Raw genomic sequence first — 18,049 nt, forward strand, 5'->3', positions numbered from 1 at the left:
CAGATAAAAAACTGTGAAACTTAGATGTCATTCTTGGCAAATGACCATGGCCGTCTGCATGAAATTCACCAGGACCTTCATCCGGTTCAAACTGGGACAGTTCAGTAACTTTATTATACGATCCAGTGTTGGTAAACGTTGTCGCTGGAAAAGCAGTTTCGCAAGTCGCTCTAACTCTTCAACCTGCAGTAAGTCTTTGAATGCACAGCGCTCATGCCCGCAGGCGCGTTTGCCCTGAAATCGTTACAGTCGTATAATTGCGCAGCCATAGTGTGACGTCATCAAAACAGGCGTCTATTTGATGCCCCGACGACTTTTTTTTCAGTTTGCCTGGTATGAAGGAGGACTTCAACTCAACAGCATTTTGGTTTTTATCTCTAATAGATAATGAAATGTAAATTTCATAAAAAATGAAAATTGTAAATTATCTATGTGATTCATCTTCATAATCCCAAAATTGACCTATCATTGTTTGCGAGGTAGCCACATCCCTTAGATAAACTCATGGATTTTTTATATATTTGTTTATAAATGTAATTTATTATAAATAATATTACAATTACATGAATAAATAAAATTTTATATTAAAAATTTGTCTGTCTCTCTCATTTGTGTCATTATTGATTTGGGTGTCCTACGTGTGCCTTTTCTATCCTCGGTACTGTAACGATACACCTACCACGCCCTTTAACTCGAGCGGCTAAGCAAAGAACGTGCGAGCAGTAGAGGCCGTCCGTTTTGAGAAAATACATCTCGGTGGTCCGCAGACTAGATTCAGGAGGGGGGGTAACATGAGAGGTAGATGACAACAGCAGTGATGATGTCTAGACAAATAAATTACCAGTAACAAAAGTTTAATTAGACTCACTTACAATCACTGTACAATGCATGGACCCGGTTTGCACCTCCCGCACAATGAAGGTGCTAGACGAACAAACATTCCAGAACACTCGCACTGATGCGCGCTTCCTGCACGAACTGCAAAGCGATCTGTCTTAGATGGTGCGCCGGTGCCTACTACATCCAGGGAGCATCTGCCCCGCACGCTCTGCGTGCGGCTGTACATGCATGCGCATGGCGCTCTAGGGTCACGACACTCTAGCTGTAATCTATGTATTCGGTACAGTACCTTACGTGTGTTACGTATGTAATTTGGGATTTTATCGTCCAAATTGACTTCCATTGTGGGTTGACTAGTAATTTGCAATTTCATTAATCTTTCTTAGAAATTAGGTGCTCTAACTTTAATCAGAAGCTAGGTGTAATAGCTAGGGACAAGGGAAGGGAGTAATTAAGTTCTCCAGATTAATGCAACGACAGATTTTACAAGCTCATATACGACAATATTTCACTAGCTGTGTTGACACGTTTTTACCACCGCCTGAACGGATAATTGCCTGAACGGTGGAAGTAAACATGAAAGGGCCTAACACCACATTACAAGCAATCTCCTCTGCCAGTTTGTGGAGTTATGTTCGCATGCCACCTGTTCTTCATCGTTGCCAAAGGAGGATAAACCGTTCCATCGGTTATCAATAGTGAGTGTGTATCGAGGGGGGGGGGAGCAGACAGTGGGGGATGTATCTATGGCGAGCGGTAGGCCTACGGGTGGTTATTAAACATTTGTATCCTTGGGGAATTCTCATTGCTCTCACCTTGTAGCAGGGTAATTCCAGATTATAAGGTCTGTGTCCCGAAAAGTTTTGTAAGTTCAGGGTACATTTTCTAATTTCCAAGAGAGATGAATTCATGCAAATTACCTGCGGCCAATAGTAATAGTTCCAGTTATATTGCCACGTCAAAAAACAAAGGTCGGATGTAACGAGACAAAACTAATTCTTTTGGACCCCTAATTTCTAGAACCACAGATCGTGCAAATTTTAGGACCGCGGCTCTGAAATTTTTTAGTTCACTCCTTCTCCTGGAAAATCTTGGATTCGCCCCCGGGTATGTGAAATTTATTAGCATTATTTTTTTTTTAATTAATTAATTTTTTTGTGAGGAGAAATTTCTCTGGGAAGGATCCGGCAAGTTCCGACCATGGAGACCCAACAGGGCAAGATATGGGACCAGGCAAGATATGGGACGGAAGGGGACCCCCTCCCTTACCTGTCCACTCCTATACACACTAAAGACTATTGTTACCTAGCAAATCACCCCTATAAGTCTGTAACGAATTCCTGAGATTCCGATCAAACCGTGACCAACACAAAGGCGGGGGGGTCTCTCCGTCCCATATCTTGCTTTAAATGCTGACAGGTCAAGTTCTGCTCCTCCGTCCTTCGGCATGCTCGTTTCTATTGACGCCTTGGAGAACAAAGGCAGGCATTGCCAGGCAAGCTTTGTATTTGGCTCGGTAAAATGGCCGCGAGTGGATTTAATGATCTCTATAAGCTGATTATCCGTGCCAGGTCATGCTTGCACCTATGCTTGCACTGAGCCCGGCCGGCCGAGCCGAACTCTTTTCCTAATCGCCCCATAATGATAGCGCCCTCTGTAGTTTTTCAAGAACGTAAACATTGACCCATACCTTGGGCGCCGGGCGTGCGATGAGTTATAGAAATTGTCGAAATACAAGTATACGTACGTACGTAGGCCTACGTTGGAACTTTTGACTATTTAAAAATGTGCTGGAAAGAATACCGCTGACGTGTTGAGCGTGTGCTATCAATCATGACGTTATTGTTGATGTGAACCCCAGTGTTAAATTGTCACTCGTGTCGAAGGGGATGACAAAAGCCGTCCAAATTAGTGCGTAAACACGGTTGTGACGGTGTGAACACGATGACGATGGACTTGAAGGAGTAATTTCACCCGGCAGTACATGTGTACGCCTACAGATCGGTGATACACGGTGACGGTGTGAACACGATGACGATGGACTTGAAGGAGTAATTTCACCCGGCAGTACATGTGTACGCCTACAGATCGGTGATGTACAGTTAGATGCTCATTTGACATTGCCTAGCCGGTACATGTATATGTAAGCATAGAACAAGGACACAGTGGAGCCTGGAGGTAAAGTTGTTTATATATATTGTCTAACGTGTCAAGGCAGGCCTGGGTAGACAATTGTTACTTCCAGAATTTTTGAGGTTGTACATGTACCGGTATGCTGTCACCAGATTTTCACCATGTACCCACGTAACCAGTCATTCCGGGGTCGTTTTGTAGAGTGGCAGGGTATTCTGCAATTTATTCTCATGAGGGAATAGGCCTACATGGAATAAGAGTTCCATATATGGATGCCAGTATTTCCGGTTTCGAGTCAACTCGGACCCAAACCAACTCGGACCCATGCCAACTCGGACCCATGCCAACTCGGACCCACGACCAACTCGGACCCATGTCAACTCGGCCCCAATACTAACCCGGACCCACGACCAAGTCGGACCCATAACCAACTCGGACCCAATACTAACTCGGACCCACGACCAACTCGGACCCGCCCTGAGTCAACTCGGACCCAACCCCAGGAGCGTGATTAACTTGTTAAAAATTTTTATTTTGTCCTTTTTTACATTTTAGCATTTGGTAAATGACACTTTTGCACTGCATGCTGCCAAGCTGTAACGTCCTCTCACGTTATGCAGGGAGACAGTGGCACAGGTTTCCCAGAATTTCTCCGTTTTCCAGATCCAGATCACCAGCAGAAATCGAATCAACTTTCACCAAACAGCCCCAAAGTTTTTGTTGCAATAAAAAGCCACAGATAGGCCCTTCTGATGTACATAAGAGATGCTGCATACGTACAACAGATACTGCAGATATGCATCAATGTCATGAACATTGACCTTGTACAGTGTCTAATGGTGTTATCCCCCACCTCACTTTTCAATTTTTTTTGCCTGGCAAGTCTTACACCTTGCCCCATTCCCCCCCCCACCCCAATACCGGCAAGATTTAGGCAGATGGAGGAATTCATCCATACAGGCCTTAACTGACTGTCCAAATAACGCAAATAGGTTGGTAATTTCGAATAACACTGACAAATCAAATCATTTTAAAATAAAAATGTGGAATATTTCCTATTGGCTTAAACTTGGAGACGGTTTTGAAGCATCGTATGTCTGCTCGCGAGCTCATTATTAATATTTTGTGATCCCACGGTTTCCTATTTTCTACAATAAGACGTGCCATAATCACGAGGGGTCATAGAATTATTTATACAAATCCCGAATTTGGGATTGATAAATTCCGGTTCAGAGTATTTCTTTCACAAAGAGCCCCACAATGTGGGCCTATTTTGGATAGAGGCAAGTGGCTACATTCATATGAGCGCATAGTTTTACTACTATTGGGGGGTATCTTCAGGAAAAGGCGAATAAAAAAGTTCATAAAATTGAAACGAAAAGTGACCGATCTGTCCATAATCTTGAATTTCCGGTCTACGGGCGCGTATTTGGTGTGATGCAACCATAAGACTCAATGGGTCCGAGTTGACTCGAGGTGGGTCCGAAACGGCGTGGGTCCGAGTTGGCATGGGTCCGAGTTGGAATGGGTCCGAGTTGGTTTGGGTCCGAGTTGACCTGATCCCGTATTTCCTACAGTCTGACAGTGAGCTATAGTTTTATTAGGTATCAGAAAGCTAAAACTTCCAGGAAAGGTCAATTTAGGAGAGAAAAAGCCAAGTCGTTTACCGAGAAAAAACTTACAACTTTTCATACCAGTCTCATAGAGTTTGTGCATAGGGTGTCAAACTCTTTCCAATTACTTAGAGTTCCATATTGTTGGACCATCCCTAGTAAGCTTAAAAACTGGCCATGGAGATGTGTGTTTAATTGAAGGAGGAATTTTTTTTTTCAAAGAAATGGGGTACATTACCAGGGGAACAAGCTTACAATGCTCGGTAAAATTGTCGGTGTTTATGGTGCCAGAAAATTATGGCCAACATGGCCAACCACATGGTCTGATATGGAATTTGTGACCCACACGTACTGGAAACTGTCAGATTGTCAAGCAATGTCAGCGGTAGACACTAGTCAGGTGCTGGTAAATGACATGTAAATAGAATAAAGCTAAGAGAGCAACGGGTACATGTACATGTACATGGGGATGTCATAGATGTACCACAACCCAACTACAGCATCAGTTCCAACCATGACCATCCCCTCTGCAGTGCTCCAGTTGGGTAACCCAACTTTAGTTAGGAAGTATTCGCCGCAGGGCACTCGCCTCACACCACAGAGATGTGGTAATTGTGTCCGGTCAACACAAAATTCAGAGGCCATGGAGACGATTATCTAACTCCTCCCAGGGAAAAAATGCTGCTGTTGTTGCTATTGTTACAAATTGGCTGTTGTACATCTGATCTGTGTTACTGATTTTCAAACATGACAAACCGATCGCTGCAAAGGAAGAAGCAGCTGTTATGGAGTGGTTTTTAGACTACAATTTAGACAATTACAATTACATGTAAACTACATGTATGTCACATTGATGGTGCAGCTGAGGCATTTAATAGTCAGATGCATTCTCCCAAGCCAGTCTTAAAGCATGTTTAAGACTGGCCAAGCACATACACGTACATGTTCCCTTCAAGCTCATTCACAGGGACAAAATAATTTAGTACAAAAATGTATGTACATGTATGTGGTTGAGTAGGCAATTTTTAGCTCCTTTTTCATTAAAAAAACTAACATCTGGATACTGGTAATGTATGATACCAGCAGTACAATGTACATGTACCCTTAACACTTCAGCTCATCTGTACATTTGCTGCTGCAAAGTGCTCCTTTAAACTTGAATTTAGCACTAGAAACTAACACTGATCAGGTAATTGATCACACAGGAATGCCTGACTGAGATTCCTTGCATTGCTGATATTGACTAGGGGGTTGCACAGTGATGGCATATCAATTATCGATATCACTAGGGCTGTCAAGAGCTGGAGCAATGTCTTCTAGATGTAGGCCTACTTTCATCTTATCAGTCAGTCCTACTGCTGTACATGTGACACAGCATCTACTGAAAGATCAGAGTAGACCTCTACATGACACACATACATGTACGCTTTGTGTACACCCTGTACACGTACTTTGTATTTTGGATTTCAGTAAAGTGATAATTTTTTATCTCATTCTGCAAACAGAATCAGGATTTTATAGAATGACTTGCTCTGTTTAACAAAGGGGAGCTTATTCCAAACATTTATAATTTTACAAAAAATGAGACTAAAGTTATCAAAACACATCTGATTTTGCAAAAATGATTTCTATAAGGGAAATTTGATTCAAAATGTGGGAACTTTTGGGACATTGAAAGTGGTCTCACAACTTTTCTTCCTTTGTAGGCCTACATGTACATGAAAAAAAATTGTACCAGTGTGTGTATGAACATTGCATTCATGTGTACATGTACATGTACTTGTACATGTATACATGTATCCGGTACAAGGTTCATGTGCTTCCAAGTGCAAAATACCGGTATTTCATTTTGAGGGTTTGTTCTGTCACAGGAAGATTGCAGTGAGTGCATGTCTTTGAGTCGTGCGTTGAATACTACATGTAATTTGCAAATTTGTCAAACACTTTTAAAAAGGAAAACCAACCTTGGGCTGAAGAAAAGATCACAGATGAGTACTATCAAAGCAGATGATGGAGTGATGACTGAATGTGTCTGTTAACAAGTTTTGTGAGCATTTTTGAATGCAGCAACATGGCAGCAGGAGCACTTAAATTCTCAATGGTTATTTACAAAGAATCATGTACTTGTATGTATAGTACATGTACATTATGTGCTAGAATAAAATAACAGTATGGATACCATTTAAGGTAAAGATGATAAAAGTTCAAAGTCTATTCGTACATGTACCTCCATCTCTACATGTACTTCTTTCATTTGAGCAAAGAGTGAGAATACCAGAGTGTGTACTCATCACCCTGGATGGATATTCTCTCCCTCTGATGAAGTGCCAAGTGTGAAATTGGAATGTTCCTAATAATAACAAGCAAAAGGGTGATTGACACTTTTAATGTGGAGAATGATTGCCCCAAGCAGGCGTGGGAAGTCATGTGCTGACACATGCCACAACAGCCATGTACATGTACAGTTGGCACATGCACATGTACATGTACGGTATGCATCTTGCACATGGTGTCCTGTGGCGCTGAGGGTTTTCTTACGTTGTTGTTCAGTAGGCAGGTGTAGTTTTACTTCATCAGCTACATGTATGTATGTATGTAAGTGCCCAGGTTTGGTTTCATTCATGTGCTAGCCAAGTTGCACATGTGCAGTTGTTTCATGAACAGATTGCATGATACGGGTACATGTACATGAATTTATTTTTCTTTCTGAGTTCTATGATGACATACATTCTCAGTTACTGAATGCTGAGCAAGCTTCAAGCTGTGAGCGGTTCAGTTGAATAACACGAATACCGTACACGTATTTCTCAAAGCCAAAAACCCCACGGGACACATTTTAGATGAAAATGATTCTGACAAGCTGCGACAAGTTTTTGACTTGAAATGTTGCTTAAGTGATGACATGCTGGTACATTTTAGCTGAACCAAAACGTGCTCGGATTACCACTATGTGGGTTAAACCTGTTGTTTTGGTGCATTGCTGACAATGATCCATCTCATCTTTCCCCTACAGGATGTGTGTGTATGGCTGCAGATTGATAGGATCCAGGCAGCACTGTTCAATGGCGTGTCTTCATGCATATATTGTAGTGAAGACTAAATTTTTATGTGCATTATTCATATTCTCTGTGTATTGCATTTCATTTCACCAAACCAGGTGATGAAAGACATCAAGAATCTGCAGTTTCTGATGGGGATCACTTGCAAAGAGGAAGTGCAGCTTGTGAAGCCAAGTCTACACGTAGTTTGAACCATGATGTCTCACCAAGGTTGCTGCCCATTTGTTTGCTGCTGATTGCCGGTGCGTGGAAATCTCCCATAAGAAACTACCAGTAAGCTTTTTTGGAATTAAATTGCATTTCACTTGTGCGATCAGTTTTACCAAGTGAGTCGATGAGGGAAAATACCTGATTGGTATTATGGAGAAGGACAATGCAACTCGATTAGGGTCTGTAGAAGACTTCATTGCGGGGATCAAGTCCTATTACAATAACCCAGAGCTAAGTGATGTGATTATCCGCGTGGATGGCAGCGTCTTCCATTGCCACAAGTTCTTCCTGGCGTCATCCAGTGATGTTTTCCAGACCATGCTGACAGGGTCCCAGTGGGTGGACTCCCAGCAGCAAGAAATCATCCTGGAGGAGAGCCCTGAGTGTACTGCCGTGTTCGGTGAGTTCCTGAGGTACCTGTACTGTGGGCAGGTGACGGTGGACATGCGGACCATCATGCCCATCTTCACGCTGGCCGACAAGTACAACATCCACCGGCTGCGCTGCCAGTGCGAGCGATACATGACGGAGCAGATCGGGCAGGGCAATGTGCACGGCGCCCTGGACTGGCTGTCCTTCGCCGAGACCTACAGCCTGGACCAGCTGGTGACCCACTGCTACGAGGTCATCGCCTGTAACCTACCCAAGATCCTGGAGCTGGAATCCTGGCTGGGCTTATCCGTGGACCAGATGTGCCGGCTCCTGGACAACCCCCAGCTAGTGGTGGCCGACGAGTACACCCTCTTCAAGGCCATTGAGCGGTGGCTGGTGCACGACCTGCAGAAGGGCGGTATAACGGCCAACCTCCGGCGGGTCCTGCCCTTCATCCGCTTTGCCCAGATGACCTCAGAGCAAATCCTCACCATCGAGAAGTCAGAGTTTGGCCAGATCTACGACAAGCAGATCAAGGACTATATACTGGACGGTTACAAGTTTCACGCTCTGGCCGGGACAGGGAACATGTCGGAGCTGTTCTCGGCTGAACGCTACCTGGCCCGGCTCTACCTAGCCCCACCGCATTGCCATGTCCTGTACGTTCACCCAACCAGCACGGTCATGGCCAATGCCATGACCCAGGGTTACCGGCCGAAGAGCGGCTCCCCATGGTACCTCCTCTTGATGCAGAACTCCAAAGCAGATGCTGTGGCGGCCGCTAGCAGCAGCAGTGCCACCAGTGATGTCACCAGCGAGCGGGGCATGCTGACCAATGTCACATACAAGCTGCAAGCGCCCAACACCGACATTGGGAAGTCCTTCAGGCTCGCCATATCAGCGTATGACGGAAACGATAGATTCCTGAATGCCGTCACAAAGAGTGGACTTGTCTATAAGCCGGACGGGCCCACCGCCAATGTGCACTGGAGCTTGACAACTAACGTCACCACCATCCACTCCCAGGCATTCTTAGACAAGAAAGGAGGCAAAATCAAACTCGGCGTAGTCATTCAAGTGTTCCAAGCTTGATCAAATTTGATTCGGGTGTCAACTTAAAAATTCCTAAGGGTGTGCATTAGGTCTGGGTAAATGGTTTTTGTTTACAGATTATACATGTACGAATGTTTTAATTTAATCAGGTCAGCAGTTATGTGCTAAAATGTACCAGTAAAATACTGCACACCACCAGAATTGTAAACATCAAGGACGTGAGCTTGCCTTGCACCAAATTACATACATACATGTATACGTACTTCCTGCATGTACATGTATGTAAATCTGGCCATAAAGAACTACTCTAGTATCCAAACCAGGCTAACGTTTACTTCCTCAGTGCTTAATTAGCATAAATGCACTGTCACTATACGTACCGGTATATTGGCCAAAAATTGCCTGTGGCTTCTGTGCACATGGAGGTACAGGTACTCCTTCATGTGACAATTGAGAGATATTCGCTCTTTGCACGCTGCAGCCAGAGCCTCAAAATGGCAGCTTATACAATCACATCAACGCAGCTTTTTTAAATATTGTCCAATCGCATGGTATGCATGTACGCATGCAAAATTACTAAGCATACACAGGATTCACTGAACCAGGTATATTTAATGTGTAAAGCTGCCAGATCGAGGCTCTGCATGCCTGTGGTGGCAGCATGCAAAGAGCAAATTGCAGTCATTTGAATGCACTGTTCTTAGACAGTACAGGTTTGTGCACATTCAAATGAAAATTAGGTTTGCCATGCTTATAAATATGTGAATAGGCTTGACAGCACCATGCATACGTGAGCACATCAGTTGAGTAGCTTTGTATCGGTATCATCCAGTCTGCAAGCACAGTGTACTATGTAAATTTAGAGGCAATAAATTACTGGTACATAAGATACATGTACTGTGTAAACAAACCTTTCAAAAAATCCTTTAAGTAGAACACTTTGCCACCGTACCAATTAATGATGGAGACTGTTTTTTGCACATGAGCCTGCCAAAAATCCCACAGTTAAATTCTAAATATTGCAACAGTCATTTGAACCACTTGGCAGAATTTCAGAGAATACAGTATGTATGTATATGTACGTGTAACTGCGGAATCCCTTTTATAAGTAGCTTCATTGAACCGTATCTTTGTGAGTGAGCTACTCAGTACTTACTGGATTCTAAAACTCTAAAATTACATGAACATTTGTACATGTAGGTTAGGTGGGGGAGGGGGCGTAATCCCAAGTGAAGGTCTGTGCCCTTACATGTGCATGTATATGTACATGTAGGTGCCCCCCCTCCCCATTTGGAATGTGGAACCTCTGTACAATGTACAAGCCACAGTTCCTTGGCTTCAGGTGTGCCTCTCCCCCAAAAAGGTGTGTTGCCCTGGGTGTCCCCTAGAAATTCCACCCTAAATGTCACTGTCTATCCCCATTATGTAAAAAAGTATCAGAACATTATAGACACTAAGAGTATGCGTAAAGGCACATGTATGAGTTACCCTGTGAATAAAGAACAGTATAAATTTACATACAGGTAAAATGATTGTCAAAAATACGTTATAAACTTCAAGTTGCTCCATTTTGTTCAGAACAGTGTCTTTGTGATGAATGTATAATGTGTACTGTACGTGTATGTGCTGGAACTCAAGACTGTGTAAACACATTCACAGTACATGTGGCAGCGTACCATAAATTATGTCTGGTTTACATATTCATGTTCTATTCAGCATACGGTATGTAGTTACGCTACTCATTATTCAAGAATTCCTGGATGTCAGGGATATCGGCCATTCCAAACTAGGGCGCATTCCATTAAATACGCATGTACATATATACATGTACAGAGTATGTGAATGTGCTCAGTGTTTGCAAACAAATTACAGTTAAAACTGTAAAAGATTATAAACCACACTACATGTAGATCTTAAATGGGTAAAGCAAGCCAGTTGTACGGTAAACTTTTTTTGGAGTTCTTTGAAACTGTGTACGGTACATATGTACATGTATACATGTACATGTATGTTGTTACAGCTACATGTACACGTATATGCTTTATACGTGTCATGAATACGTGTACGGTACATTACGTGTTAATGTAATCACATGAAAGTACATGTACATGGATAATTTAAATGTTTCAAAATGTTCCCCCATATTTGTGGTTGTCAGAGTGCATGCAGTTGAATTCAACTTGCAAAAGTGTATGTGAACATTGAATCTTGGCATTTTCATAAAGTTTGAAAACCTACAATGCAGTTGCAGAAAATGACTTTGAAAGGTGAAAGTTGTGTGCATGGAAGCTAGAGTGGAGTCTGCATGTTTACCTCAATACAGAGTTGCCAGTGAAATTACATGGTGTGTTAAACTTTGGTTCATATTGTTTGAACTCGTTAGATTTCCCATACAGTTTAAGTGTATCAAGAACAAAAGTTGTACAATGTGAACAAGACTGAAAGTTAAGGATGCAACATGGAATAAAAGAGTATAAACAGATCGCTTTTTGCTCCAGGAATTGTGCTTTTGTTGCAAGTTACTATGCAAACTTACAAGTTCCAAGTTGCCAGACTGCGTTTGAGTTTAGTAAAGGCCTTAAATGGGATCGATCTACATGTACTACCGGTATCTAGCATAATTTACACTGTACATGTATGTACAAAATTGCCAATTCCTCAATGTTTTTCACACTGATGTCCCTTTTTATCAGATTGCAAAATGAAGTGATGCGCATCAAAACAACCCAGGGTAGTTTTCTCTTTCAACCTGCATGTACTGGTGAATGTATGTACCAGTATACATGTATATACATATATAAATGTGAGCTTAAATAAGAGCACTGAAAGCAATGCTGTCTCAAGACCAAATAATTTGATGGGGATTTGAAGAAGTATGGTACATGTGTAGATGTATGAAAGTTTTGAAGTATTGGCTTTCATATGATGTTATTACAGCGAGTGTGTTTGTGGATATGATCACTTTATATTTGCCAAGGACAACAATGGTTTCCCCTTCCTTTAATAAGGTTTGTGTTCAAGACTTTCAGCTTTGCTATGGATAAACCAATTTCCTTGTTCAACTTCCCCAATATTCAAGTACTGTAATGGTCACACAAAAAAGTAAGTCTTGTGATGAAACTTTGGTATTCCATGTTGTTTTAGGCTTCTGTACATGTGCTGCCTACTTCATTGTTTAAAAGCTGGCTTACATGTACATTTATTTCAATGTTATTTCCTTAAAAAAGGAAGGGTATCAGGATTGGTGGAAATATATCCAGCATCTTTATCTTTTTTTGGATTTCTGTCATCTGTTACACATTTGGGTACATACATGTATACGTTTACATGTACAACCCTTACATTTGTGGATGATTATAAAAATCAGAAATTTATTGAGTGGCCTTGATGGCCAATATTCTGTAGAATGTTAAACACAAGCATACTTCCGGCAGATGTTAACAGTGCGGGTACATGTACCATACATGTACATACAAATTACGCACGGACAACAGACCACCCTCATGGATCTATAAATGTCAATTCTAAATGTTAACTCCAACACCAGGGTGACATTGGAAGAAAATGAAATATCCGCGAAATAATCACCAAAGACTTTGATCATGTCACCAAAGCTGTGTAGGATCTATGTTCGCTTCAAGGCATTCCTTCAAACACCCATTTCTTATGTTCGATATTAAGGTTACATGTAAACACACCCTAAAAGTAAACTCAGGATTTTCCAAATATCAAAATGGATTTCTTGAACACTCCTGAAATCAGGAAAAAAACCTGACAAATCTCATCCCTGCGACATTCCTAAATCTTTTGGAGGATTGGGGACTTTTAAAGGTTAAATTGGGTCTTACGTGGGATACCGGTACAAGATACAGTCATTTGCAAAATTTAGGATCAACCACATAAAATGCGTTAACCTGAAGAAAAACCAAACTTAAACCAATCAACCATGGCAACTTAAGTTTATTTTCAATGTGCAACCTTAGTATCTTGGTTAAACAGCTATTCGACTACATTTCCAAGGTGTGAAATGTTAATTAACAGTCCAATATTGAGTGTGCCCGCCTTTATTTCTGATTACTTGTAGACTGGCTTTTTTAATTTGTTTCCCCATGCTGCCTTACAGACAAGATGTCATACAAGACCTGCCTTTGCAAAATATCTTTCAAATGAATATGTACATGTACCAGTAAGTAAAAACATGTTAAGTAATCATTCAACGAGACAATATAATGCAGGCCAGTGGCAGAAATACCAATAAAATTCCAGGTGGTCTGAAACTTTTGCAAATGACTGTATATAATGTGTTTGGTAGAAAGAATCCAAACTCAAAATGATAACAATCGCCCTTTGCACATACACTTATTCAAGTAGATAATTTTATTTGAAATTCAGCGCCAGAAAGTAGACCAATCATAATTGTACAGCAGGGTACATAACATTTCCATTTGCAGACATGTTTACAGAACGTCCAGGGGCCGACTCATCCGCTACACTTGTTTTACATAATAAAAAAAATGTTGCGGCATATACAACGTGTGTACGTTGTGTGCAAATCATTATAGGCCATTCTAGCACGGTGGCATGCAAAATGTCTGCAGGACAAATATAACATTCTGCTTTTTTGCAAGGATGGATTTGCGCCAGGGAGATGTTAATTAATTTAAGATTTTTTTGTCCTGCCCGACGTGTATTATAACACTTTATACCAAGTGTTGCCCCCGAAGGCTTATAAAAAAAACCACAGGCGTAGTCGGGTGGGACTCGAACCCACGACTTCCTGCTTACTAGTGCAGACGTCTTAACTACTCGACCACCGAGCTTGCCAGCTTGTCAGCAGGCTGGTTTGAGTCAGATGTTGCAGCGGGTACCGTGAACAACTACGTTGGACAGGGCAAAAAAAATCCTAAATTAATAAACTATTCTACTTGTTGAACACATGGGCATCATTGGGGCCAAGCACTCATCAGCAGCAACCTTGAAACTGTAAATGGTGCCGGTATTTAACCAAATTTTAGACTCTCGTTCCCTGTCCTTTTCTTCTGCGCAAAGTTTGTTGAGATGGTTAACTGAGGAGGCAGGGGAAACCTGAGACCAACGTACATGTAGTTCTACGTAGAACTACGAAATATGGTATGTTAGCAATGGCTGTGTCCAAATCCCTTGGCTACGGCTGGCGCTAGTCTATGGGAAATGGCTCCTGACTAGCCGCTAAGAACTTTTAGCGGCTTCCATTTGTGTGTACTCGTGATGTCTAGCCATTACCAAGGGATTTGAAAATAGCCTTTGAGGCCCAACGTCCACTGAGATCTTCAACTTTACTGTCGATGAGAACGTGCCGGTGATGCACAGAGTCCCTGCTGCATTGAATGGAAATGCGAAACAACTCGCTGTAGTGTCGTCTGTGCTCAAGAAGTTGCTGCTGCGTTGAGAACGATTCATATACGCACTGAAACAGCAACCAATTGCCACTGATGGTGCTTTCGATACCATGCCTGGCTATCTGCAGCTGCTGTCAGAAGGAAGCAAGTCTAATCGAGGAAAATGTTCGTTAAAGTTAGTCAGTTTTGATCAAAAAGCTTGCTGTCGGAGGATGGTACATGTAGGGCAGTGTCGTCTTGTCGGATCACCCAAGGCTGGTCATGACATAGGCGTAACATCAGTCACGAACCAACTGCTAGGCAACCAACAGCCCTTGACTGAAACAGGGTTGTACATGTATGTGGTAATAACACAGTGGTGGAAGGAAAAGGACACGTAGGATGACATGCGTCAAAAGCATATCCTAAATATTTATGTTTTATTCAATCAAAAACATCACATTCACATTGGAGAAACATGACATGGAAAGTTGAAAATTGGACTGCAGAAGAGTTGATGGAATAAAGTACAAATATTTAGGATATGCAAATCACATTGTTGTATGTGTCCTTTTCCATCTGTACCTAACACAGCAGAAGCATCAGGAACCAAGACTAGCATATGCACGGCTTCTCATTTATCGACCATGTACAAAGCCTGACTGTAGTGTCAGATGTGGTCACTGAAGGTAAGGCAACTTATACTGCCACTCCACATAATCTTTAATCACTACAAAAATAAGAGTCTTTATAACCATGTAAATACATTAACAAGCAAGAAAAATGTTCAATTACAAATACATAAAAACCTTACATCCGAACACAAAGAATGAAACAACATCTAAATACACTCCTTGAAGCACAAAACCCTTTGACTATTAATGTTATTAGCACATTTTATGCACAATAAATGCATCCAGGAAACAGGCACCAGGAAAAAGATCACAGTCTTGTTAATGAGCTTAGATTGATCTGCAAGATCTAAGTAATGACGTATTAAATAATGACAAGGCTGTAACTGTTAAATTTATACATAATTTTTAACAACCTAAAAGATATATCCAAAAAAAAAGGAAAAAACCCTACAGTATTTAAGAATGGCTGCTGACTGCACAAACTACAGTACACACTTCTTCCACCGGGTGTATTCCCCACGATGGCACTTGACACAACGTTCAGTATCTGCCTTAAGAAAATGCCTTGCCCAATGCACATGTACCAGTAGCAAGGGAATCCCTGGATGGGAGGACAGCCATACTTTCTAGAGGTTTTCATTAGGCCAATGTAATGTAATGGGCAACCATCCGATTCACTCCATTTATTAGTCCTGGTTGTATACACCTTTTTTGTTTTGCCTACAATATTGTATGTACAGCCAAAGTGTACAAAATTTCTTTCTCTTTTTTTTTCCCAATGAAGTGCAATTTTGTCTCATTTAGGGTATTGGGGAGTAATTTTTATTTGGATTATTATCTAGCATTTTGATAGGTGTGTGAGATGTTTAACACTTTCTGATTTATTTTTGCTATCTGTTGTACACAGCAGCAGTTCTAATGCTTAACCATTACAAGAGACAGTCCTGAGGTACAGTGATCACATGTCCAAATTAATTCATTTCAAGTCAGCCAACCATTAATATGTACCTTAACCATAACACTCCTCGGTCTCCAACAGGTGAAGGATTGAGGAGGGTTAGGGTTAATAAACTATACAATGGTTGAATAAATCCTTGTCATCTGACAGGTGGATTGTTGATCACGTGCCAAGAATTACGAGTACTTGTCTGATGCACAGCGCACGGCCAGCCTGTAAGAATGGAATGATCCATTCTGCCAATACATGGACCGCTTCATCTGGCTGACTAGAACATTTCATATGTAACTGAATGAAATTATTCCCATCAGTGCATAACCATGATTTATAGAGCACTCCAAAAGCAAGAACTAAGGCAGAGCGGACAACTGCAAGAGCAAGGAATCTGCACATAATGCAACCCTTTTCCAGTACCATGAATAACACTGTTAACTTTAACAAAATGAGTACAACCAGGGACCGCTTTGATCTGTAAGACATCGGTCATAAGAGCGCAACAGATAAAGGCATATGGGGCTTGATTCAATCACACCTGCTTTTGCTTCGAGTAACCAGATTACCGTGCACTGCGTTGCAAACCCCATGCGGTGTGCATTGCTTTGTGACTGGTGCTATGCTCATTTTTTTTGCTTTCCTTGCTACTGCTGTGCAACATCCTCCAACACTAGTTCTTGCTATGGCACCAAAAAGACAGGAAAGGGGGCCAGTAAGTTACAGTGTACAATCACATTAGCATGCATCCCCTGATGATGTCACCTCTTGAGCACTCTACAACCTGTTCTTTGAGTCAGCTTGGAGGCTGTTTGTTATTGGACTGGAGCCAGAGCATAATTTCTGTTTTGAAATAAAAATCAATTCCCATCTCAATGTTAAAACTGCTATTAGAAATTTCGTTCCATCTACACATATTTTTGACTGCAAAAGGGGATAACCTCTTTGAAAGAGGGTAAAGTGCAGAAATGTTTCATTCATACTACAGTCTCCCTCCCTACTCATGAGGGGTCAAATGTTTTTTGGGGTGTTGACAACCGTTGAAACACCTGCAGAAATCAGGGATGCCGGTCAAGTTTTTGTCCAGAGCCTGATAAGGGGGTAGGGAAGCCTCAACTTACATACATGTACACAAACCTTGTCCGAGGCCTGATATTGGCCCAACATTTTAAATAAGAGTCTGAATTCAGGCTTTTGCGTGAGGACTGGCATCCCTGAGAAATCGATAACCTTTGGAGAAACATGCCAAGGTGACTGCCCCCCCCCTTAACCTGTTTTTTGTGTCTTATGCTGTTTGGTATTAACCAACATGTCATTGCACAATATATAATAAACAGCTTAATGTTTTGTGATTACATACTGTACAGCTGTCATGGCTGTACAGCTGAGGGTTCAATCGAAATGTGAGACAATACCCATTATTTTTTACATTACAGCAACTCATACATATTTACAAAGCTAGGCTTAAGGCTGGAAGGGGAGGGATCTTCAAAACTTAATTCATCATAAACAGCAAGGTCATTCCATACAGTTTCAGAACTACATGCACAAACAATTGTCCACAACTTTTCTTTTACGTACATGTGTGCCATGTGATGTCAGACAAAAAAGCAAAGTGAATACATGTAATTCCGTGAATTCTGCCTTCCCATTGGAAAACATGCATCCGGCATCAAACAATGACAAAGAAAACAAGCAAGTCTGGACACAAACTGTACACAAAAATTACTTAAGCTGAAAATGTTCTGCATCTCAAGAGCACAAACTCTCTTAACTAGACTTCCATTTCAGAAGGGCTGTTCCAATGAATCTGTGTGCTTTTCAAGAC

At 41.7% G+C, this 18,049-nt stretch overlaps 1 protein-coding gene across 1 annotated transcript; it reads left to right on the forward strand.

Annotated features, from left to right (window-relative positions):
• Positions 1-2,787: 2,787 nt before the first annotated feature.
• On the forward strand, positions 2,788-11,763 carry LOC110988418 (BTB/POZ domain-containing protein 17-like). Its single transcript, XM_022251882.2, has 2 exons — positions 2,788-3,018; positions 7,744-11,763. Exon 2 carries the CDS (start codon positions 8,006-8,008, stop codon positions 9,317-9,319), a length of 1,314 nt encoding a protein of 437 aa, XP_022107574.1. The 5' UTR covers positions 2,788-3,018; positions 7,744-8,005; the 3' UTR covers positions 9,320-11,763.
• The last annotated feature ends 6,286 nt before the right edge of the window (positions 11,764-18,049 follow it).

The sequence above is a fragment of the Acanthaster planci genome, linkage group LG14 (genome assembly GCF_054643075.1).
Source record: "Acanthaster planci isolate LZ-2023a linkage group LG14, COTS_SCS, whole genome shotgun sequence".
Taxonomy (NCBI): Eukaryota; Metazoa; Echinodermata; class Asteroidea; order Valvatida; family Acanthasteridae; genus Acanthaster; species Acanthaster planci.